This window comes from Corella eumyota, chromosome 1 (genome assembly GCF_963082875.1).
Source record: "Corella eumyota chromosome 1, kaCorEumy4.1, whole genome shotgun sequence".
NCBI classification, from domain to species: Eukaryota; Metazoa; Chordata; class Ascidiacea; order Phlebobranchia; family Corellidae; genus Corella; species Corella eumyota.
Window position 1 is genome coordinate 1844010 of NC_137490.1, and position 26227 is coordinate 1870236.

A 26227-nucleotide genomic window follows, 5' to 3' on the forward strand; every position below is an offset into this window, starting at 1 on the left:
TAATTAAAAATGTTTTTTAAAAAAATGTAAAAAATTGTTAAAGTTTTAAACACAGAAATAAAATTTAGAGTAAAATACAAGTTTTTATATTATTTCTATAGCATAGTGATAGACGACGCTATTTGTTTTGCAACCGTTACAAAATTTTGGAGTTCGTATAAAAAATTTGCAATTATTTTGCCTAAATAATGGATTTTGCAATGGGCCCAATTAATATTTTGCCCACAAAATCAATGCAAAATGTGGTTACTTCAATTGCTACGAAGGTATTTAACTTGATAGTCAGATAGTTTTGTTTTTTTGCGTATTTAAATATTTTAAAAGTAAATTAACATAATTTTTTGTTTTATTTAAATATATAAAATTCTATTAGTATTACTATTTACATATATGTAATTTAATTAATCTGGTTAATGTAATTACTTAATTTAAGATCTACTGTTAAAAAGTTGACTTAAAATTAAATCTTTTTCTAAAAATATTTAAAAAATAAGTATATGATTATTTGTTTTGTTTGGCCAACTTTATCCCCTCCCCCCTACTTGCAAAGTAACATTTGTTACCCTTACCCAGCCTCAAGTTAACTTTAAACCTTTTTTGTCAATTTTTATGGTTCTTTTTATATATAATTGTTAATAGAGGGTCATAACATTAATCGCAGTTTGCATTTTAGTTAACACACTTGATAATATCTTCTCAAAACAAAGAGAATCTTAAAGAAAATGGGAATTATGACGAGTCATTGTACAAAAATCTTGTACAGTCAGCTGAGTTAACTAACAGTGCTCTAAAAAATTTAGCAGAAGTAAAAATAATATTTTTGTTTATTTTTAATATTTGTATTTTGAAATAATTTAAGAATTTTTATATATATGAGTTAAATTTTTATTTTTAGGTAACTCTTGATAATATTTCACACTACTATCCTGATGACATCGCCATTTATAATGAAGCAGAAAATGCAACGCAAAATTTAATTTTAAGTGGAGAAAAAATGCTTCTTGCTTGCCAGGTTTATTAATTTTAAGTTTAAATATAAACCTAATTTAATTCATATCATTTTATACAGAGCAAAAAATATGCTTTGATGTGGGAAAGTCAAATGCCTGACTTAAACATAGAGTAAAACCAGTTACTCCGACCCACTCTCGAGTTACCTGTGGTAGTTTGGGATATTATATTTTATTATACTGCTGATTGCTGGCTTAGCAGAAGTTCATACCGATTATTGCACCTTACTCAAGGGTGCTACAGCATGAGGTCAGTGGGAGTTGAACCCACAACCTCATGTGTGGTGTTGCAAGTATTCTTATCACTACACCACACTGCTGGTTTATTTGTATAGTTTAATCAAGCAAGGCGATAGTTAATTATAACAGTTAACAATGTGTAAACACTGTTTTTTATGTTCATTTTTCCTATTGAAATATATCTATTGTGACACATGCGTTAATATATATTTAAAATATATAATTGTTTTAGATTTTAACTTTAGTTAAATATTTTCAATTTTTTGTGATTAGATTTTAACATCTACTTCTCAATATAAATCAAATACAAACCAAAATCAATCAAACAAACATTCAATCGATCTGCAAGATAACATTTCAAAGACTTTTCAGGTAAGAATTTCTATAAAAATAATAATTTTACTATATTACATCTCAAATAAGAAAATAGGCTGGTGACATAAATTATTAATATTTTTTATTATTTATTCCATTTTAATGGTGAAATTTTATGTTTTTAATAAATTGCTTTTAAAATAAAAAATCAAATAATGAAACTATATTTTCAACTAAACAAAACTTAAAAATATATTTTATGAATATAACTACCCGGCAGCGTGGTGTAGTGGTAAAAACACTTGCTACACCACACATAAGGTCGTGGGTTCAATCCCCACTGATCTCATGCTGTAGCACCCTTAAGTAAGGCGCTTTAAACAGTCCTGCTGAGCCAGCACTTAATCAGCAGCTTAATTATCGAGCAATTATAATCTATAATATCCCAAACTGCCACAGGCAACTCGAGACTGGGTCGGTTTAACTGAAGTTACTCTATGTTTAAGTTGCGCATTCAACTTTCCCACATCAAGGATAAATTTATATACAAGAAAAAAAAACTATGATAACTTCTATAATTTTAGTAAGCATGCTTTCCCTCAAAAAAGTATTTTTTTCTATATTTTATAGAACTTGGTTGTGGTGTTGCTATGTGTTGACAATGCAGAAGTAAGAAGTCTAATTAACCTTGCTAATGATACCTTGGAGGAACTAAATTTATTAAACTCATCAGCAGATATGGAAAGTTTAATTGGTAGGTTAATAAATGAACAAGCAAAACATTAGTAATTTAGTTTATTAATCGTGTTATAAATGGTTATTTATAAATAAGATAAAGGTAAAAATATTTTTATGCAATGTTTTAAGGTAAAAACTTAAAAAAATTAAATATAATATAAACACGCTATATAGCATGTAAAAAATAAAAAAAAATGTATTATACATATTAAAAAAATAATGTTGCTAAAAAATGATTGAGGAATTATTTATTTTATATTTATTTATCCTCGCTGTGAGAAGGATGACTTCATGACCTAAACATAAAGTAACATCTGTTACCGTAACCCAGTCTCGAGTTGCCTTTGGTGGTTTGATATATTATCAATAATAATTGCTGGGTGTTAAAGCTGTTGATTAAGTGTTGGCTTAGCAAGAGTTTATTTTTTTTGGTTACTTAAGGGCATTAGTGAGGATCAAACCCAGGACCTCATGAAGTGAAGCCAGGTGTTCTGACCACTACACCACACTGCTGGTTGGTTCATAACTTAACTAAACACTGAAATTTGTTCAAAATAAATCTTTTTTTAGAAAATTTAAGCACATTTGCTTTATGTGTACATGACCTTCACCAAAACGTTTGGAAACGATCTTGTGAGTTAATATCAGAAAGTAATCAGAACCAATTAAAACAAACTCTTAACTCACTTAAACACTCCATCCCAATGTTAACTACTGCATGTAGTATGTCTGTCAAGTATAATAATGAAGATGTATTGGCTAGCAAAGAATATGCTGTCAATCAAGTAGGTTTTAATTTTTTAAAGTTTATTTTTTTAGCTATGACATTTTATTTGTTCTTCTTCTGATTGGGTATTTATTCAATTAGGCCCTATAGAATCTATTTTTTATATTTCATTTATTTTTGTATAATACCATTCACACAAAAACAGACTAATATTGATAAACTTTTTATACTAATTTAAAACATTTTTTTAAAGTCCAGCCCTGAAGAATAATAAACCCCCCCCCAAAAAAACTATTAAAACTCTTGTTAAATATTTAAATTTTAATTAATTATGTACTTATTTTTCTGATATTTTAACAATTTACACTAACTTAGACTACTATTAATAAACTCTTTTTACTACTTTTTAAAATATATTTTTTAAAGTCCAGTCTTAACAAATAAAAAAACTACCGTCAATATAATGTAGCAAAATTTAGTAATTCCTATATTTTAATTAAATTATTTAAAATACTAACAGGTTACGACAACTATACACGATATAGTTTCAATACTGAAACAACGCTATGAAACTCCACAGGAGAAAGTTGGTACAATCCTTCAGTGTACAAACTATATCGATGATATGTTAAGTCCAGATGCCAGACCAAACTTAGAAATTCAACAACTAGAATCTCAAGTTCAAATATTAGTGCAAAAAGTTATGGAGTTTTCGTCTTATGTCACTGAAAGGTATTGATTTTAAGTTCTTTATTTTTATAGAGGTTATATGGTTTTTAAAAGTTTTTGCAACTACTAATATGGTACATTTTCAATTTTATTAATAAAATTTAAAATATTAAATACATTTTTTTAGTGTATATAATTAAGAAGTGTTAAGTAGGCTTTATTTGTTTAATATTATTATTTTTTTGAATATATCTTTATCCTCGATGTAGTAAAGTCAAATGCGAGACCTAAACATAGAGTAACAACTGTTACTCCGACCCAGTTTCAAGTTGCCTTTAGCAGTTTGGGATATTATAGATTATATTTGCCCAGTAATTATGCTGCTGATTAAGTGCTGGCTCAGCAGGAGTTCATACTGTTTATAGCGCCTTACTCAAGGGCGCTACAGCATGAGATCAGTGGAAAATGAAACCATAACCTCATGTGTGGTGTAACAAGTGTTCTTACCACTACACCACGCTGTCGGTATTTTATTGGGATTTTATTACATTGAAATAATTTAACATATTTTTCAATAAACGTTGATATTTTTTACAGTTTTCCGAAAATGAAATCAAAATCCAAGCAAATGGTTAAAGATTGTCAAAAATTGGTTGAACTAGTTACCATAGTAAGCAAAATGAATTCATTCGAATCGCCGAAACTAAGTTTGTCACTCTTAAGCGACGACAAAACACAATTAACATCAATTTGTAGAAGTTTAAGGGGAAAACTGAAGAGTTTATCAAATACACTGAACTCTATACTTATGGCACTTGTAGGATACGTGTTTTCCATAACTAATGAGCCTTTTGTTCAAGTGTTAGCTGTTCAGGAAAAATTAAACAACAAATCTTCTGACCATCTACAAGTGAAACTAAAAAACACAATCAGTGCTTTAAAAATTCATTGCAACAACATCTTAAAAGTGAGCGAATTTGTGTTAAGCTCTTGTGCAGAAACAGTCAATTTTGATGAATTACAATCCAGTATCACCCAGTTTTCTAATATCACAAGCAAAGTGTTAGAAAACCTAAGCATGGAAACTCAACATAAGAGTTTTGATGACGATTTAAAACAGCAATGGGAGGATTGCTTAAAGAATTTATTAAGTTCTGTTATAAATGTGATGAATGTTGAAGAGTTAACATTATCATTAGAGAAAGGAATTATTGGGTAATGTTGGTTGTTTAATTTAAGTAGAATTTATTGTCAATAATGTCTTGTAAGGCATACTTGTGTATAGACAGTATGGGTCAGTTGTACTTTTCAGTTTTTAGAAAACTTTTGTACTTAACTTTTTTAGCTAATTCTCTCTTATTTTTTTGGTTCTTACTATTCTCTTTCATACTCTACAGTTCTTGCAAATTTTCTCTTATAATCTACATTCTTTTTTTAAAAACCGTAAAGTACAAGTGATACGAAAATCTATATAGATAGTTTTTGTATTAAAAAAATAAGGCAGCATGGTGTAGTGGTAAGAACACTTGCTACACCACACATGAGGTCGTGGGTTCAATCCCCACTGATCTTATGCTGTAGCGCCCTTGACTAAGGCACTATAAATGGTATAAACTTCTGCTGAGCCAGCACTTAATCACCGGCATAATTATCAAGCAATAATCTATAGTATTTCAAACTGCCACAGGCAACTCAAGACTGGGTCGGAGTAACTGATGTTACTTTATGTTTAACTTGCGCATTCTACCTTCCTACATCGAGGATAAAGATATATTCCCAAAAAAAATAATAATTTTTAAATTTTTTGTGCCTAAATATGCCAGAAAATGTAAATTTAGTTATATAGGCAAAATAGAAAATAATATACAACTATATTGCTAAACTAATCTTTATATCATTTTTTTAGTGACTTTGAAAAATGCCATGAAGACATAGTAAATCTAGATGATATTAGCTTATCCAATAACTTGATAAATGCTACAGGAAAATGTAAATTACTTGGAAGTATTGCTAATCATTGTGTATCAGTTAGTTACGACCCTCTATATAGAAATGGATTGCTGGCATATATTGAGCAACACAATGAGGTAACCAATGTTTATTTTTTTGTTTTAATATGTTTTAAATTTGTTGTTAACTTTAAGCAATTGAAAGTTTTGACTTTTTAGAAGCATTATTTAAAATTGAAGACTAGTCTATAACAAAGTAATACATATATAAAGAAATTTTTTTGATTTTTTAACCACTAATACTTCAACATTTAATAAAGATATAATATTTTTAGTAGTTTTACTCTATCTAAGCAATAAAGGTATAATAGCAATCTGTCTTTATAAAAAACTCGTAAATTTTTTTAATTTTTTTGTATATATCTTTATTTTCGATGTGGGAAAGTCGAATGCACGACCCAAACATAGAGTAACATCAGTTACCCCGACACAGTCTCAAGTTGCTTGTGGCAGTTTGGGATATTGGAGATTATAATTGCCTGATAATTATGCTGCTGATTAAGTGCTGGCTCAGCAGGAGTTTATACCATTTATAGCGCCTTACTCAAGGGCGCTACAGCATGAGATCAGTGGGGATTGAACCCACGACCTCACGTGTGGTGTAGCAAGTGTTCTTACCACTACACCACGCTGCTGGTTTAATTAATCATTAACAAAGTTTTTTTTTTAAATAATTTAACTTTATCCAGGCTATAGCTCATACTATAGCAAGTGGAAATCAGCTTGTTGAGGATACAGCACAACTACCTGCTCAAGAACATTTTCTAGCTATGTCCATGCTGTTAAAAACTTCAACATCAAACTTAAGGATTGCTATTCTGTCCAAAGAAAACCACCCTCATGTTATAAGTCATGATAGGAAGGGGTTAAGAAATTTTTCTGATCAAGGACTGTTATGTGGTATAATATTGTATTTTTTTATATCTTTATCCTCGATGTGGGTAGGTTGACTTCATGACCTAAACATATTGTAACATTAGTTACCCCGAACCAGTCTCGAGTTACCTTTTGCAGTTTGAGGTACTATAGATAACAGTTGAAATAAAGTTTTTACCAATTATTTTAAACTACTATTAAACTATGCTTAAAAGTAAATGTAATTTTGTTAATAAAGGTATGATAAAAAACATGCATGTTTTAAACAAAAAATTGGCATCGCTGGGATTTGAACCTCAAGTCTCTGCACTAACATTTAATAATGAGAAAGAACAAGAACCAAACCATAATGGTCAAAATAATTCGTATTTTAATGAAAGTGAAATTAATGTTGACGATCTTTTTGGACTATCAGGGTAAATTACTTGCTTTTAATATTATGTTTTTTAAATTATTTTATTATATTATTGTTCCAATTTTGTAATTTTTAAGTTATTGTTATTGTATATGTAATTTATGTTTTAAAAAGCTTTTTTGTACATTTTTCAAAAAGCTTTTTAGTTTTTGAAATATTTTGTTTTTTTACAGACCTCCAATTGATTTAGAATCTGCCAGCCTAAAATCTAATAAAAGCAAAACCAACTTTGAACAAATTAGTTTAAATGGGAAAACTGAAAATGATTTAAACCCTTTAGTTGAACAATTGTTGGAAGTGATTAAGCAGGGTGATGTTAATGAAATAAATTTAAGCTTGAATAAAGTGAGTAAATTGCATTTTATATATTAAAGTAGCAAGTTGATTCCTACTGCTGTAACACTTGACTTCACTACACGAGGTCCTGGGTTTGACCCCAGTGACCTCATGCTGTAGCCCCCTTGAGTAAGGCGCTATAAACGGTATGAACTTCTGCTGAGCCATTACTTAGTCAGCATTTTATTATCGTGCAATTATAATCTATACTATCCCAAATTGCCACAGGGTACTCGAGACTGGGTCGGAGTAACTGATGTTACTCTATGTTAAGGTCGTGAAGTCAACCTTGGATAAAAAATATAAAAAAATCAATTTTTTTCGTTTTTAACACCATATACTGGACAAATTTAGCTTGTGATCATTTTACTAAGAGAAATATGATTTAAATTAGTTAAAATGCAGTTCATAGGTTGATGAACTTTTAAAGATAAAACAATAAAAACTTTGTATTTTTTAGATTAAGGAAATAACTTTTGCTTTGAACCAAATTATTCATGATTCTTGCCTAGTTTTTAAGACATCTAAACTTTACATTGAAAACAAATCTGGTTTATTTTCTTTTACTAAAGCTAAGGTAACATCTATTAAATTAAATATAAATTGGAATGTTAAAAGTATAGAAATTTTTAAATAGATTTTTTAAAGTTAGAGTTTTTCAAAAAAGGCGAATTTTTTTCGTGTTATCTTTTAAAAATGAAAAAAACTTACGCATTTTTGTAACAAATTTGCATTTAGTAATATTTTTGTTACTATATTCAGTAAAATTTTCTAAATCTTTGAGTTTTGTATTTTATTTTCAGACTGGTTTACCTGTGCTTGAGCATGTACAAAAAGAACAAGAAAACTTGAACGAATCTTGTAGCTTAATTGACGAAGCAATTAAAAACTCTGACTTTGATTCCCTTAACAGTATTTGTCTATCTTGGTCTAATGTCTATGATAATCTATTTAACTGTGCTGTGAGATGTTTAGAACTCTATAGTATAACAGTAAAGAAATTTATATTTGCTCCAGATAGCTCTAGTTCTGTCTTGAGCATTTCAGATGCATCACAAGCTAGTTTAGATAAAAATACCCTGCTAGATAAATCTACTGATGGTTTATTAGTGTTAGGTAGGTTAACTGAAACTCTTTTAATTCTATCGAGTGATGTTATAACGCTGTATAAGAAGGAGAAGAAAAAATCGAGTGAAAATAAAGTTGTCATTGTAAACCATATGAATGACTTGCTAAAAAATATTCAGAGAGTTTCTGCGGATATTACAACTTCAAGAAAGGTAAATTGATTGAGTTTTATATTTCCTAGTCGATAGCTTGCTCTATGGGTTGTATTTTAATTGTCATAATATGGTCGCTTGCAACTTTTAACTAATATTTACCTGCGATAATTTGCCTGCGCACCACAAACAGCATTTTGATTAAATTTGAAAGTATATTAATTAAAATTAAACATACGTGTATATTTATCATTTGCTAAGCTACATAATATATTTGTTGCTTACAGCATGATATAGGGTATTGATTTTATATTTTAACCAAGTTTCAAGTTGCTAATTCTTTTTATTTAGTTATAATTGACCTTGTAATACAACTTGTACTTTAACTGCTGACCTTTTTTTAGAAATTAAAAGTTTCTGGAAATTTATCTCCAGTTGATTCAACTTGGTTGCAACTTTACTCACTAACTTGCTCATCAAAGGTAAATAACAACCGGCAGTGTGGTGTAGTGGTAAAAACACTTGCTACACTACCATGAGGTCGAGGGTTCAATTCCCACTTCTCTTATGCTGTTGTGCCCTTGAATAAGGTGCTATAAACGGTGTAAACTCCCGCTGAGCCCGCACTTAATCAGTAGTATAATTATCTGGCAATAATAATCTATATAATATCCCAAACTGCCACAGGCAACTCGAGACTGGGTCAGGGTAACTGATGTTACTCTATGTATTTAAAGGTTTATAACTTCAATTGACCATACATATTTTCATAACTAAGCTCTATTTTATATTAATGATACAGTTATACTTTTACCATTTACAACCGTTTATCACAGATAACTATAGTTTAATCAAAATGCTTTAAAAATTAAGTAACCTATGAATTGCTCATAGCAAATCAAACATAAATTAAGTACTTTTTTTAATTTTTCAGCTTTTCATGTTAACCTCATATGTGAGCAGTCTAACCCAAACTGTACTTGGAATAAGAGATATAAAACTCCCCATCCGAGCTTTTATGAATCAAGATGTTAATATAGAACTTATGTTTAAGCAATACAAATCTAGTATTAAGAGTGTAGCTCAAACTGCTATTGATAAAGTGAAGAGAATTAATGAGAAAAACTCATTAGGCTTAAAGGAACAAACTAAGGTAATAAATAATTTTTTTTGAAAACCAGTTTAAATAAAATTAGAGTTGAACACTTTTTTGTATATAATTTTGGTTGATGTAAAAAGGTCGACTTTACTGCCTAAACATGGAGTAAAATTTGTTACCCCAACCCAGTCTTAAGTTGTCTTTAGCAGTTTGGGATTTTAAAGATTATAATTGCCCTTAAATTAATCTGACAATAGTTTTTTGGTTAGCAGGAATTTTTATTTTTTATAACTTTTTAATTAAGGTTGGTGCTACAGCAAATATTGGGGTTTAGTTTGAATTGTAAAGAACTTAAATTAGTTTAAAAATGTAATAACAAATTGTTTTTATTAATTTTACTTTTGTATTTTTTAGCTCAACAAAATACGTGATCGAATTGAAGTAACTTGTCAAAGTTTAAAAAGGATTGTTGACTTCCTTACTCCATTAAAGTAAGTATATTAAACCATTGGCAGCGTGGTGCAGTGGTGAAGAACACTTGTTACACCACACAGGAGGTCGTGAGTTCAATCCCCACTGATCTCGTGCTGTAGCGCCCTTGAGTAAGGCGCTATAAACGGTATGAAATCAGCAGCATAATTACCAGGCAATTATAATCTATATAATATCCCAAACTGCCACAGAGTAACTGATGTTACTCTATGTTTAAGTCGCGCATTCGACTTTTCCACATCAAGGATAAATTTATAAACAAAAAAAAAAATTATCTTTTATTTAAATCACTATTTTATTCTATTTTTAATTTTTTAATTATTTTACTGTAAATATTAATTATGTTGTATGTATATATGGGCTTTGTATATTGTCTCCAAAGCTTTATTATCTATAGTTTATTAAAGTTATCTTTCTTTTTACTGAATAATTTTTGTCGTTTAGATCAAACAAAGAAATTTTAAAACTTCATGGTTTTGTTATTTGTCATCTGATGTTTCTACACCAGAGATTTCTGTTGGAAGTTTGTAGAATATTTCTAGTGATTAATGCACTCAATTTAATGGATAAGGCATCAGAGTATAGCCTACATGGTATAGATCATTTTATATTTATTAAATTGTGTTTTAAAAGTAGTTTTCTAATAACCTTAAAATCATATTTAAAAAACTATAAGACTGTAAATTGGCCTTTTTTGTATTTTTACCTCTGTTGTGCTAATGTTGTTGGCATCAACATAGAGTTATATCTGTTGCCTAGTTTTAAGTTGCCTTTGGCAGTTTGGGAATAGTGGGGATCAAACCTAGGGCTTCATGTAGTGAAGCCAAGTGATCTTACTACTACTTTATGCCATAAGCTTTTACATATATCAATGTTAGATCCATATAGTTTTATTTAAAGTTGTTAGCTTTAAATGTTTTTTTGCTTGAGAACTCAATCCCTTAAAATTAACTATTATTGGTATTAACTAATTCAAAAAAAATGTTAAACTTTGTATTTTTAATTTGTTTTTTTTTTAGAGAGTTCTGATAATGAAAAATCAGTTTCTATTGATAATAACAGTGGGTCTAATTCTACTATTGGTGGTAATTAAAACCTTAATTATATAAGGATTTTTTAAATATTTTTCTCAAAATTAATTGCAAATGCTAATCTAATGCATTTTAACTTAAACATTAAACAATATTGAATAAATATATGGCCGACCAATAAATTGTTATTTTGTGTTAAATTAGGCAAAGAAACTAAGGAATTCTCACAAAGACTTGAAACTCTAAAACAAGAAAGAAAGGAGAGGGAATCCGATTTGTTTCAATTACTTTCAGTTGCTGATAACTTTGTAGAAATTCCTATCAAAAGTAAATTAAGTTTTGAGTCTTGTCACAAAGTCATATGTATGATGTTTTTGTAAAGTCATATGTATGATGTTTTTTTTTAAATTATTATACATAAAAAATGTCACAAAAAGTTAGGGTACTGAGCATATCAATTTCTGATTTTAACTTTTAATAAACTTTTTTTTAAATTTATTTACCTTTATTCTCGATGTGGAAGGAGCTCATACCGTTTATAGCACCTTACTCAAGGGCGCTACAGCATGAGAGCAGTGGGAATTAAACCCACGACCTTATGTGCTGTAGCAATTGTTCTTACCACTACACCATGCAGCCTTTGCAATCAAGTGTTTCGATCACTACTGCCAGTTTAATGTTAAAAATTAGGTAATACAAAGGCAGTAAGATCAAAAATGTCAAAGTTTTTTATGAATCTGCTGTAAATTTAATTTATATACCCCAAAGATAAATTAACTTTGTTGTAATACTTAATCTATTATTTTAGACAGTGAAACAAAAGATTCCACTCTAACTGATGAAAGCTTCTGTTAGTGCATAATTGTTAGTATTTGGCATGATTCATTTTTTTAATATAAATATAATGTTTTCTTATTTTTTTAATCTATTTTTTGTTATATGTATAATTATGTACAGAGTATTACAAATATCTATAAACATACTCATCTACAATTGCTGTTTTTTATTACAACCTGTTAGTCTATATTAAATTCTGTTAAAAGGCCATTTTTTATTTGTAATATAGATATTAGGTTTATAAATAGTGTAGTGTTAGTTTGGAATTAGTGTTAGTTTGGATAAAGGTTGTCTTTTAGCGTAGAATTTAATTTTAAAACTTGTCAGCAATGGGGTTTGAACTTGAGACCCTGATTACTATGGTTTAGCTAAACCCCGAAGGCAAATCATCGTAAACGAAAAAGTGGTCACATATTTTACGCGACAATTAATTTTTAGAGAAAAAGGCAAGCGCGAAAATTAACCAAGCGTAGCTAAATGTGTTACTGAGGTCGTTTAAGTTAAGCCTTGTTAAATATATCAGCATTTGAGCTGCAATAAAATAGGCATTTAGGAGTGTTATAAGGTGAGATTTAACAGATAAAAATATGCTTTAAAAAGCATGCCTAAATTCAAAAGTTTTTAGGTATTATTTAAATGTATGTAACGTAAATTAAGTGCTTTATATAGTATTATAAAAATAGAAAGTATGTGGCTAGTACTACGTGCTAAAAACTAATAGCAATTAAGTGGTTAAGTACGACTTTTAGACATTGAACTATAACCTTCAAGCTATGTGGTGTGTTCTGTTTACTTTAGATTGAGCAAACAGAGGTTAAGGAAAGGATAGGCTTATCAGGTATTGCGAAAGAGAGCGATATTTTGTAGCTAACGTTAAGTGCACAAGTATAAATACTTACGTAAAAATTAGCTATAACAGGTTGAAAGTATATCATAGTAGAGCTGCATTAATATTAAGTATAGTTTTGTAGTAAAATTGAACTTTAAGTTTAAGAGTATTGCGCACCTTTTTTGTTATATATTATTATTATTGTTGAATATGGTCAGATATAAAAATAACGTTGAATTGTAATTGCAGCCCAAACAGTGTATATGTATTATATATTTTATAAAACACATTTACTGTATAGTTTTGTATGGGTTGATTTTAAATTAATATGGAAATTAATAGCACTTTTACAGTTTTACTGTTTCCTGTGTTATATTGCTTGGTAGGGAAGGTTTCAAGACTATTTCCTTAACCCTTTTAACGACATTTGACATTACATAACTCGTTTTTTTTGCATACGACCAGATAAAATTAGTGTTAAAAAACTTGGTATTTTAAAAATGGCTGATGGTAATATTGTATGGAAGGTGGTAGTTGGAAACTTTTGGGCGTTTATATATTGGTTAGAGTCCGTGTTTAGGTTCTTTGTACCACCAGCACGCAAGGACGTGGAAGGAGAGGTTGTTCTTATAACTGGTGCTGGGAGCGGACTTGGTAAGTGTTAACCAAGTTTAAGTTGTTGTGTTGTACACTAGTAATGTTATATATTACTGAACAAAATATTTCGGGTTTGAGCCGCACTAATGCCACACTATTCGCCTTTAAGCCAAGTATTTACAGTTTATCTATTTACTGGCCGAAATGTTTCGGGTTCGAGCCGCATCAATGCCACACTATTCGCCCTTAAGCACAGCGTTTATGGATAGCTTAAACACGTCACAACAGAACACCAATTAAAATATTTAAAAAAAATATCGTTTTTAGGTTATACGTTAAAAAAATTTTTTAGACTTATTATGGTTAATATTTTATAAAACAAAATTTACTTTATCTTAAAAAATAAAGATTTATGTTTGTTAAAACTGTTTTTCTTTTTAAATTGCATTTTGTATACATTGCTTTTATGAAAATTTTTAAGCAGCTAATTTTTTAACCATAACTTGATACAACAAAATTTGATCAGCCAACATCACGTGTTATACAACGTCTTTATCAGCATAGTCTACCAGCTGTAATAATTCACATATTAACAAAATATAAATTTAAGCGTATTATACAACATGTTGAAAGCGTTTATTAGTTTATAATTTCCTGAATTCGCAATTTATAAAATAATTTAACCACAGTTGAAACAGTACACAGTACGTTTATACAATCTTAAGAAATGTGCCCTTTTTAATCAAATTATTCATACATACTATTTTTAACAGTTAAGTCATTTCAAAATCGAAAATCTACTTTTTTATACATTTATTTATTCTCGATGTGGGAAGGTTGACTTTACGACCTAAACATAGAGTAACAACTGCTACTCCAACCCAGTCTCGACTTTGGTTTCGGATATTATAGATTTATTATTGCCTGATAATTATAAACTCCTAATAAAGTATTGGCTTAGCAGTAGTTAATACTGTTTATAGCGCTTTTTAAAGGGCACTACAGCATGAGAGCAATGGGCATTAAACCCAAGACCTTATGTAGTTAAGCGAAGTGTTTTAACCGATGCCCAACGCTGCCGATTTATTTTTTATATTTTGTTGTTTCATTTTTGTTTTTAACGACTTGGCGTTAAAATGTAAACTTTCGTTAAAGTTTAACTTTATCTAACATAAAATACGTCGCAAAAACGACCTGACACGGATTTATTGAACAAACAACCTTATAAATAAAATTCTGAATTTTTGTAGTTCTGAGCTGGCAAATTAAACGTTCTAATAAATCAATTTTGTTTTTTCTTGCAATTTGTTTTAAGCGATTTTAATATATTTTTATTTTATTTTTTTTAATTTATAGACTCGAAAACTTATGAAATTTAAAAGTAATTAAAATATGTTTTTTGTGACGTCAATTTATTAACATTTAGGTCAAAACCTTGCCCTTGCGTTTGCTAAGCTTGGTTGTACGGTCGTGGGTTGGGATATTTCCGAAACTGGATTAAACGAAACTAAGAAGATTTTCACGAATTATAATATGTCCGCTAGATGGCACTCGTACACCTGTGACATCACTGACCGATATCGCGTTTACGAAGTTGCAAAACGGGTATGACGTAGTCTTTTACCTTTTACGTAGCCTTTAAGCCCTGGTCTGGTAGTAACCTGGTCCATTGGTATCCTGGTCCGGCGGTATCCTGGTCCAGTGGTATCCTGGTCCGGTGGTATCCTGTCCGGTGGTATCTGGGTCCGGTGGTATCCTGGTCCATTGGTAACCTGGTCCGGTGGTATTCTGGTCCGGTGGTATCTTGGTCCGGTGGTATCTTGGTCCGGTGGTATCCTGGTCCAATGGTGGTATCCTGGTCCGGTGGTATCCTGGTCCATTGGTAACCTGGTCCGGTGGTATTCTGGTCCGGTGGTATACTGGTCCGGTGGTATCTTGGTCCGGTGGTATTCTGGTCCGGTGGTATCCTGGTCCAGTGGTATCCTGGTCCGGTAGTAACCTGGTCTGGTGGTAACCTGGTCCGGTGGTATCCTGGTCCAGTGGTTTCCTGGTCTGGTGGTATTCTCTCCGGTGGTATCCTGGTCCGATGCGGTGGTATCCTGGTCCCGTTAGGTTACGAGCCAATAGGTTTCGGGGTTGGTTCGCACCACTGACATGCAAGTAATTTCATAAATTTTAATTAAAATGAAGTAATATTCGATGTTTAGGTGAAATCGGAGGTTGGAGAAGTGAATATTTTGATCAACAACGCTGGGATAGTTACTGGTAAACATTTGTTAGAATGTCGTGATGAGCTCATGCTTAAAACTATGGAGGTTAACTGTATTTCGCACTTTTGGGTAAGTTTAGTGACACTTAACATAAAGCGGTGAAAAAACTGTAAAACTACGGTAAAAAACGGTAAATTAACTTACGACCGTAAAGTACTAGTGGTGTTTTATTTTGAAATGCGATAAAATTTACTAACAACGGTAAAGCGGTAGGATTAATTTTTAAGGGGTAAGGCTGTAAAATTTACTGAAAATGTCTGTTTTTTTAAGGCTCTACCATAAGTTAATTTGCCTAAAATACGATGTACATATTGTTCTTAAACGTTACTTTTTTACACAAATAGTTCTTACTAGAACAATTTAAAAAGTGTTCACATTTAATATATTAGTAAATACAAAATTAATATTAAAAAATTAAAATTCAATTCAAAAATGTCATTTCTTTAGTGTGATAGCAATCTCCTTTTTTTTTGATAAAATCATTTTACCTACATTTAAATTGTTTATGCTATAAGGTATTCGTAACAAATAAGGTGTGTAGTTGTAAGAACACTTGCTACACCACACATGAGGTCGTAGGTTTAATCTCCACTGCTCTCATCCTGTAGCGCCCCTGAGTAAGGCGCTATGAACGGTGTAACTTTCTGCTGAGCCAGCACTTAATCAGCAGCATAATTATCAGGCAATTATAATCTATAATATCCCAAACTGCAACAGGCAATTTGAGACTGGGTTGGAGTAACTGATGTTACTCTATGTTTAAGTCGCGCATTCGACTTTCCCACAACGGGGATAAAGATATATACAAAAAAAAGGTATTCGTAACATTTCGTAACATCAGGTGTTTTGTATTCTTACAGACTTTGAAATCCTTCCTTCCACAAATGATAGAATCAGATCATGGTCACGTGGTCACCATAGCAAGTGGAGCTGGTATATTTGGGCTGCCTGGTCAAGTTGATTATGCAGCAAGGTAAAAAAATTATAAAACAAACTTTAATTTAGCACAAAACCTAATTTTTGTAACCGTAATATTTTAATAAAAAAAAAATTTTTTTGCGGTAAAAATTATTTTTAGACCTAACTGTTTTTCAAAAATAAAAAAAAGGTTAATTGGTTGTAAGGTATTGGTAAAAAATATTAATTACTAATTTTTTTAACTAAACTATCCATATGAAAATGTTTTTAAATACACATTAATAGATAAAAAATATTTTTTAACTCTTTAAAATTTGTCTCAACTGTTATGTTATTGTGACGTCATATTTGATTACATCAGCAAGTTTGCAGCGGTTGGGTTAAGCGAAGCCTTAACTACAGAACTTACCCACATGAAGAAATATGGGGTGAACGTTACCTTGGTTTGCCCCTACTACATCAACACTGGGATGTTTGACGGCGTTGATTCACCGTAAGTATTTGTCCGGCAGTAGGCGCTAAGGGACCGCTAAAGTTTTTAGCATTCGCTGGCTATAATTTTGTATTTCTTGGCAATAAAAAATAATTTAATTTATCCTAGATGTGGAAAGGTTGAATTTACGACCTAAACATAGAGTAACATTAGTTACTCCGACCCAGTGTCGAGTTGCCTTTGACAGTTTCGTATATTTTTGATTATATTTGCCTAATATATTAAGCTGCTGATTAAGTGCTGAGCGGGAGTTTATACGTTAGCGTGTTACTCAAGCACTACAGCATGAGAGCAGTGGGGATCAAACACAGGACTTTATGTAGTAAACCCAAGTGTTTAACAATTACACGCTGCCGATTAATATACAAATTTTATTACCCAGTAAACCTTTTAACTACAATACTGGTAAAATTTTAAAGCTCGGTTTTGCTTGGGCTTAGGCAACTTTTTTAAATAATTTAATATTCTCAGTTTGTTGCCTATAATACCCGTGGATGAAGCAGTTGAAAAAATTGTGGATGCTGTTCTTAGAAACAAATTCATTCTTTTTATGCCCCGTTTATTTTATTTCATGTATTTTATAAGAGGGTAAGTCAATGTTAAAATTTTATAATTTAATAAATTGCCCAAAAGAATTATTCCTAATTTTTGTTTGATTTTAAGGTTGTTACCATTGAAATCTGGAATGAGTGTAGCCGAATCTTGTGGTGTTTTAGCAAGCATGGATTCGTTTAAAGGAAGGAAAAAAGAATAATTTCAACTTTTAAAAAGATTAATTGTTTTAATCATAGTACTAATACACTAATTTTATTTAATCATGCAAATTATGTTAAAAATTTTTTTAAATCAAATGCAATTATAATTCTAAAAGTGATTATACAAGTATTAGACTGTCAAGTCGACCTTCCCACATCAAGAATAAATCACCTTTTTTTAATTGTTGCAAATAAATGGTAGCGTGCGTACAAATTCATGATTTTTGTTTAATTTTTGGTCGTAATTTAATACAAACTTTAAATACAATACTTTAATGTATTAGCTATTCTTAAAAAAAACTTAATATTTTAAAGTCGTTGCCTAAAAAATCACAAAAGGGTTACAATTGTTGTTTAGATAGTTTTTTAATAAACTGTTTCAAGCAATATTTAGACAATACATAAATACAACATTGGTTTAAAATAATGATAAATGCAACAAAACAATATTTAAATTAAAATTGTACAAATTGTGTTAAATACAATGATAAAGAATTATATTTGTTGACGATATTTTTTAGCGGAATACAACATTATGTGTTAGTATTAAGTGTATCTAACGATAATTTCACATTTTTCCATTCCAATTTAACTTCGTTTTGTATATCTTTGTTCCGGACAATACATAACAAGAATATAAGAAACCTTAGTTATAATGAGGCCTTAGTTACAATGAAACAGAATGCTACGAAAAACTTTAGCCTAATCATAAAACTATAACTTTGAAAAAGAAATATATAAGAAAACCCCTTCATTACATTAGCATTATATATACGATTTAACTTACTTGTTATTGGTTTAAAATTATGTAAATTTAGGCCTAATAAGTTTTATTTTTTAATATCAAAATATTTTAAAACATTGTAAATAACAATTAAAGAAGAATAGTCTAACCGGTTTGTAGTAATACCAGATCAAATATTAAAACAACACATTTACTTAGAATATGAATGTACGTTTAAGGTTCACTTAGAAATTACCCATATGACATATTTAATAAACATGTTCGTTTCAATGAATTACACAACAAAATAAATAGGTTAAATAGAAACCTTTTGATTTCATCTTTATTTTTAGGTGTAGATAGATAAAGAATGCAATGTAGCGATAAAAATCGAGCTGGGTCAACGGTTACATTATACTTGGTTGGGCCTACAATGTTCACAACATTTATCTTATTATAACTAAATGAAACATGTTTATTTAACGCCGATGCATTCACAGTAAAATCTTTTTCCATATGCGAATGAAAGAGTAAATTTTTGGTGAAGTTAGTTTTTAAAGTAACGCAAATAATATATGCAATAGTACAGTCATCTGCTTGTCCTGTGATACTGTTTTTCTTATACATTTATTTCGAAGTTCCTCAAGAATTTGTAAGAGGGTATAATTTTACAACAATACGGGTGTATTCATAATAAAGCTTTGAATATTTATAATAAAGATTTATAATAAAGGTGAATATTTATAATAAAGGTGTATTCATAATAAAGCTGCTTGTCCTGTGATACTGTTTTTCTTATACATTTATTTCGAAGTTCCTCAAGAATGGTTTGTAAGAGGGTATAATTTTACAACAATACGGGTGTATTCATAATAAAGCTTTGGTGTATTCATAATAAAGCTTTGAATACAGGTAAGTATGAAATTGTAGTTCGTTTTTGTTTAAAGGTTGTTTTAAGTTTAAATTCGGATAAAACACAATATACTGTAACAACTGTTTTAAACAACTAGTCTGTTTACAACGTTAACGTTTACCTACTTATTTAAAAAAAGCAATTTCGGTTTAATTTCTTATGTACTGATGACAGTAGATAGAACAACATATGTGCCACTTTAAAATCGTATTTGAAATTGTAACATGTTAGGCTAATAAAACTGTCATCGGCAATGCTAACACGAAAAACAAACAAATGTGATAGTAAAATGTCAATATAATACAATAATATATGATAGACAATCACATATGTCATTAAAAATAACATGATTAGAGCTTATATAATTTGTAAATCTATATTTTGCTCCAGTAGAAAGCGATAATTAAACTCAGAAAAGAATTGAGCTAAATGTTTAACGCACAAGTCTGTTAGTTCTATTTTAAATATTTTTGCATTAATTTGTTTTCATTGAAATTTTTTTTTAATAAGACACAAAGATTACTTAGGTTGTCACATTTTAAACTAAGTATGACTTGGAAATATATTTGTTTGACGTTACTAATTTTCCTTTTACGCCACAACGCCATGTAAAGGTAAATACATTTTGTAAGAGTTATTTAGAGATTTAAGGTTAGGTTGTTGCTTATGTGTTAAACATTTTATAAATTATCATAAAATATGTTAAATTTCTAGCTGTTAAATATTTAAAAAAAATAAAACAGCAGGTATTTTTCAGGCAGCGAAGCTGATGCAGTAATAATACACCACGGATATGAGATTCTCTCTACATTGAAAAAAACGCCTAAAATGTACCAACATGAAGCTAAACTCAAATGCCAAGAAATAGGAGGAACTTTGCTCATGATCAAAGACCTACAAACTCAAAAAGTTGTTGAAACTCAACTTTGGAAATGGAAAAGTGCGACAACAAAAAATTGGTATGAAACTTACTTAATTGGTGCAAGTGGTAACCCTTTGCCATATACATGGAAATGGTTTGATGGTACACCAGTACCCCAACCTAATAATGGAACTGATGCGAATTATGAAAATTGGCATAAAAAGGAATCCAATTCAAATTCAGGTTATCTTGTAATTCTAGCAACAGATCGATTACACGGCTGGCCACTTGGAGCTTGGTTCGATGAACCCATCTATAAGAGATCGGGATATATTTGCCAATGGCGTAATGTTAACTATTATTAACCTTCATAAAATATTATAAATCGAAATATAAATGTTGACATACTATTAGATTATATAAATTTTGGGTTATAAAACTGACATTTTGCTTTATGTTTTATATAAGGAGATTTAGAAAAAAATGTTCTATTTTAGGATTTTGCGATAGTGAATACCTATGCAGAAATGGTGGCTGTACTAAACCTTGTGAAGTGATAGATAATAAGACCTGTTTGTGTTTTTGCAAACAAGACTACATACAAACTACTGAAGGGTCTGTGCCACGGAAGGAGGGCTAGTGGTGGCAATCATTTTTGCTGTTTTTACTTCACTACAGGGTAAGTTATCATTATATTAATAACGATAAACTACAGTTCGCAATATCATTCCTTTAATTGATATAATACATGGTTTGTAAGGTAGTTTTTTGGATTTACCTATTCTTGATGTGCGCTAAACATAGAATAACATTTGTTACCCTTATGCAGTTTTTAGTTTTCCTTGTCGCTTTGAAATATTATTAAATATAACTGCCTTAAATTTCACCTACCAATTTGTATTTGGCTTGGCAAAAGTTCGTATGGTTTAATGCTAAATTATGCGATAAGGATTAAACCAACGACTTTGTGTAGTGAAGTCAGCCATTTTACTTAATATTAGGTCCTTGGATCGATTTTAACCTTAATAAATGTAATTTAAAGATTTTATTCAAAATTTTACAAAAACAAATTTTGTTTTTAGTTTTTTTGATATTCTTGTTATGTATTGTCCACAACAAAGATATACAAAACGAAGTTAAATTAGAACTAAAAAACGTCAAATCATCGTTAGACACGCCTAATACTAACACATAATGTTGTATTCTGCTAAAGAATATCGTAAAAAATATAAATCCTAACCATTGTATTTAACACAATTTGTACAATTTTAATTTAAATATTCTTTTGTTGCATTTATCATTATTTTAAACCAACGTTGTATTTATGTATTGTGTAGATGTTGCTTAAAAAAGCCCGAAATAAAACATGTCCATGTGATAAATATAAATATTAAACTTTTAACAATTACATTATTTTAATATACATTATTACTAAGTTTACAGAACGGTGTAGACGGATAAAGTATGCAATGTATCGATAAAAATCGAGTTGGGTCAACGGTTACATTATACTTGGTTGAGCCTACAATATTCACGATGTTTTCCTTATTATAACTGAATGAAACATGTTCATTTAGTGCCGATGCATTCACAGTAAAATCTTTTTCCATATGCGAATGAAAGAGTAAAGATTCGGTAAAATTAACTTTTAAAGTGACGCAAATGATATAAGCAATAGTACAGTCATCTGCGTGTCCAATGTAGTTTGATGTATTTAGAAATGAACCATTAAAAACGTCCGGAACCATTTTTAAAGCAAGAGGTTTTGAAATACAAAATCCAGCACCGCCAGTTCCAAAAAAGAAATCATATTTTTTTCCGCGGATAAGCCAAGGAAATGGAACCAATATACTTCTCTTTCCTATGTATACGTCATCAGACGAATTAAATTTAAATAAAACGTGACGTAATCGATGGACGTTTACGTAATTGTCATTGTCGAAGTGACACCACCTAATAAACGTATCGAATTCGAATCCCATTTTACAGCTTAATGCCTTATTTTGGTGGCTATTTAAGCATGAAGTTTTGACCACGTGATTGTTTGTGACGTCATTGTATTTTTCGTCGACTTCGTCGGTGATAAAATAAACTTGATTTTTTGCTTCCAAAAACCACGTTTTTAAAATAAGATCGATTCTCGTTGGAAAATTATTCTTCGTTGTTTGATAAATATATCTTCAATGTTAAGTAATTCGGAATCAACCCAACGCATAAAACTTCGGTTTAATAAATTAGTTTTCAATTTTTTGCTGAAGTGCAAGAATTTATTTTTTTCTCTTCCAATTAAAAACCATAAGCAGGTTAGAAATAGTAAACCCAAGGCTAAACGTTTGCGTTTTTTAAGTAAAAAATCCAAGTAGGCCATTTTAATGATTTGTATTCTTATATATAACTACAAAAATATTTATTAAAATCTAAATTTAGGAATTAAGTTTGGTTGTTATTAAATAACTAAAAAATACTTTATACTGTAGAGTTTATATAATGTAGTTTTTAGGTTTCTATTCTTGTAGGGTCACCATTTGTATAGTTAATTGTTATTTTAGTTTGATTGACAGAGTTTATTTTTGCTGTTGATTTATTTAAGCTACTTTGTTGAACCTTACTAATTGATTAGCTAATTTGTAGACTACTTGATTGTATGTTAACAGTCACACTTTTATTAGTGAAACGGCGTAAACTTGGCGATACATGATTACCAATGCGAATAATCGCAACGATAACTATAGGTTTAACACATAATCTTTATCTCACTCAATATTAAGCAAAATAAATTAAATATATATAGGCGATTCAATGACTCAAATTAGGGAAACAAGTGACGTGTCACGCGATATAAAATGATAATTGATTGACAAACATTTTGGAGTTTGTCTATACACATTATTCGTTTTCTCGTAAAGCTTAATGCTTCCTGGTGCTCCTTTGTTTACCCATGATACAGCTGTATATCTTCGAGTTAGTTAGGTTCTAACTGATATCGTGATTTCCGCACTAGACGTTGCAAAACAGAGTATAGTTTGTTTTCAGTTATTAGCCACGCTGATATTTTGTTTGCAGTGGTTAGCTTTACGTTGTCCACACACATAATAAAAGCGTCTTTTAATGTGCCATCTCTCATATCACTCCATATCACGTAAAGGGATTGGTTGCACAAGCAATCAATTCCACAATACTAACTTTAAACTGTCTTAAAAAACTTGATTGTACATTTATTGTAAAGTCTACTTTTTCTTAAGTTAAGTTTATTATTTGTTTAAATTAAGTACTTCAATTAACATTTGAGCAAACTAAATAAGACAAAACGTGCACAATTTGTTAACCAGGCCTAAATTAATTTTTTTACCTTATTGTGTAAAACATATACATAATAAAAAGTAAAGTTAATTTTCCCTTTTGCGTTAAATAATTGCGCATTTTTTGTATTCTGACTATACACAAAAAAGGAAAATTTACCCAAGCTTTTTTATATACCTGAATAAAACGCAAATTTTAAAGTAAAGTGATACATTAAAACTGGTTGAAAACATCTACGTTAATAAGGAAGGTTTAAGCAACACGCCTACGCGGTATAATAACACCGTTTAACCTAACTAATTACAAATTTTCGATTTTTAGTTTTTTTTTTGTAATGTAACAGCTTTATTTGGCAATGTTTTTTAAACCATTTTTTATTCAGCAATTTATGATCGGATAAAATTCTATGTTTACAAAATTAAGAATGTTTATTTTAATTTTGAAATGGTTTACATCGAGGATAACTTATGATCAATTAAAATGAATTTTGATTGGCATAAGTCACAAATAAGTTACAATTTTGTTTGCGTTGTTGTATTTTCATTTTCCCCGGATGCAAAGAAAAGCAAATTAAGTTGTTTAGAAAATAATAATAATATTTACTATTTAGTGTTTATTATTTTTAAATTGCATTTTAAATTGCATTCAGCCGCCTTAGGGTAAGCCCTATCCCCCAAATTTTAATCGCATAAACAAAAGTGCGTACATCCTCTTCAGGCATTTGTATACGTTCGCTAAGTTGTGTTCGTATCTTAAAAGCATGTTGGTCGTTCACTGTTGCTTTCATTGCCCTACTGATTAGTTCGTCGAATTCAAGTGGATATAAACTAGCATCTTTTTCCTGAGTTATCCATTTGATATCTTGATCGATACAGCTTATAAAAATATGTTTTTTTTGATCGTCCGTAGCACCAGCGCTCTTACAGTAAGAGTTAAACACATTTAAAAAATCAATAAAATCCTCGCCAATAATAAATCGAGGCGGTGTTGTATATAAATTAAAAGACATGGTTAAATTTTAAAAGGTAAGAACAATTTGTAATATTAAAATAGCTACTATATTTAACTAGAGTCCTGACTATATCTAACAGAGCTAGCACGGTGGCGGGGTCCTGGCGCGCTCGCCAATTTGTTACAAGAAAAGTTTGATCGTCTCGTAATTTAGCCTAACGTTTAGGTGGCGATATAATAAAGGTTCTAATTGTATTAAACCCTCACCCTTAACTGTTTATTAGGACGAGACGATCTCCCTAATTTAGTAAAACCTAGGATACCCCGCTTTAACGGTCTACCGTAAAAACCAATTTGGCTAACTCTGTTATTTATATTAACATGTGCGGTAGGTGTGTAAACTTACTTTTAATATGCAATAAAAACTACTAAAACAATACTTGCAATAAAAACATGAGGGTAATAAAACAGTATAAAAACAATACAAAAAAAACAATAAACAATGGTATGTACACAATTTTTACAATTTTAATTTAAATATTGTTTTGTTGCATTTATCAATATTTTAAACCAATGTTGTATTTATGTATTGTGTAGATGTTGCTTAAAAAAGCCCATAATAAAACATGTCCATGTAGTAAATACAAATATTAAACTTTTTCAATTACATTATTTCAATATCCATTATTACTAAGTTTACAGAACGGTGTAGACGAATAAAGTATGCAATGTATCGATAAAAATCGAGTTGGGTCAACGGTTACATTATACTTGGTTGAGCCTACAATATTCACAATGTTTTTCTTATTATAACTGAATGAAACATGTTCATTTAGTGCCGATGCATTCACAGTAAAATCTTTTTCCATATGCGAATGAAAAAGTAAAGATTCGGTAAAATTAACTTTTAAATTTACGCAAATGATATAAGCAATAGTACAGTCATCTGCGTGTCCAATGTAGTTTGATGTATTTAGAAATGAACCATTAAAAGTGTCCGGAACCATTTTTAAAGCAAGAGGTTTTGAAATACAAAATCCAGCACCGCCAGTTCCAAAATAGAAATCATTATTTGTTTAAAAATTCAGTTCTTTTGTTAACATTTGAGCAAACTAAATAGACTGAAACGTGCACAATTTGTTTACCAGGCCTAGATTAATTTTTTTACCTTATTGTGTAAAACATATACATAATGAAAAGTAAAGTTAATTTTTCCTTTTGCGTTAAATAATTGCGCATTTTTTGTATTCTGACTATACACAAAAAGGAAAATCTATCCAAGGTTTTCTATATACCTGAATAAAACGCAAATTTTAAAGTAAAGTGATACATTAAAACTGGTTGAAAACATCTACGTTAATAAAGGAGGTTTAAGCAACACGCCTACGCGGTATAATAACACCGTTTAACATAACTAATTACAAATTTTCGATTTTTAGTTTTTTTTTTATAATGTAACAGCTTTGTTTGGCAATGTTTTTTAAACCATTTTTTATTCAGCAATTTGTGATCAGATAAAATTTTATGTTTACAAAATTAAGAATGTTTATTTTAATTTTAAAGTGTTTTACATCGAGGATAATTATCAATAATTAAAATGA

At 29.9% G+C, this 26227-nt stretch overlaps 3 protein-coding genes across 4 annotated transcripts; 2 read left to right on the plus strand and 1 right to left on the minus strand.

The window, feature by feature from the left end:
* Nucleotides 1–139: 139 nt before the first annotated feature.
* LOC145746031 (uncharacterized) lies at nt 140–18146 on the plus strand. Of its 2 annotated transcripts, XM_082564213.1 has the most exons (27): nt 140–266; nt 674–805; nt 896–1012; nt 1524–1622; nt 2196–2319; nt 2874–3088; nt 3551–3762; nt 4297–4914; nt 5606–5786; nt 6398–6608; nt 6823–7000; nt 7173–7344; nt 7796–7912; nt 8139–8615; nt 8960–9037; nt 9490–9708; nt 10069–10145; nt 10591–10739; nt 11166–11231; nt 11382–11470; nt 13449–13497; nt 14867–15045; nt 15648–15779; nt 16571–16683; nt 16990–17121; nt 17593–17709; nt 17785–18146. In XM_082564213.1, exons 1-27 carry the CDS (start codon nt 189–191, stop codon nt 17873–17875), a joined length of 4422 nt encoding a protein of 1473 aa, XP_082420339.1. In that variant the 5' UTR covers nt 140–188; the 3' UTR covers nt 17876–18146. The 2 variants fall into 2 exon arrangements, with proteins under 2 accessions (XP_082420339.1, XP_082420347.1); XM_082564221.1 differs by lacking the exons at nt 13449–13497; nt 14867–15045; nt 15648–15779; ... (2 more) ...; nt 17593–17709; nt 17785–18146 and adding an exon at nt 11986–12177 and having other exon boundaries at nt 11382–11504.
* Nucleotides 18147–20341: 2195 nt separating this feature from the next.
* LOC145763917 (chondrolectin-like) lies at nt 20342–20740 on the plus strand. The gene has a single exon (XM_082575472.1). It carries the CDS (start codon nt 20342–20344, stop codon nt 20738–20740), a length of 399 nt encoding a protein of 132 aa, XP_082431598.1.
* A 4467-nt stretch (nt 20741–25207) lies between these two features.
* LOC145763919 (beta-1,3-N-acetylglucosaminyltransferase lunatic fringe-like) lies at nt 25208–25696 on the minus strand (the record flags this gene model as incomplete). Its single annotated transcript, XM_082575477.1, has 1 exon — nt 25208–25696. A coding segment is annotated over one exon (396 nt), but the record flags the coding sequence as incomplete, so codon positions are not given.
* Nucleotides 25697–26227: the final 531 nt, after the last annotated feature.

Coding starts and splice junctions, on each gene's coding strand:
- LOC145746031 (XM_082564213.1), top strand. CDS start 189: ATGGATTTTGCAATGGGCCCAATTAATATTTTGCCCACAAAATCAATG. Junction 5,787..6,397: donor ATATTGAGCAACACAATGAG/GTAACCAATGTT, acceptor AACTTTATCCAG/GCTATAGCTCATACTATAGC. Junction 16,684..16,989: donor CAAGTTGATTATGCAGCAAG/GTAAAAAAATTA, acceptor TGATTACATCAG/CAAGTTTGCAGCGGTTGGGT.
- LOC145763917 (XM_082575472.1), top strand. CDS start 20,342: ATGTACCAACATGAAGCTAAACTCAAATGCCAAGAAATAGGAGGAACT.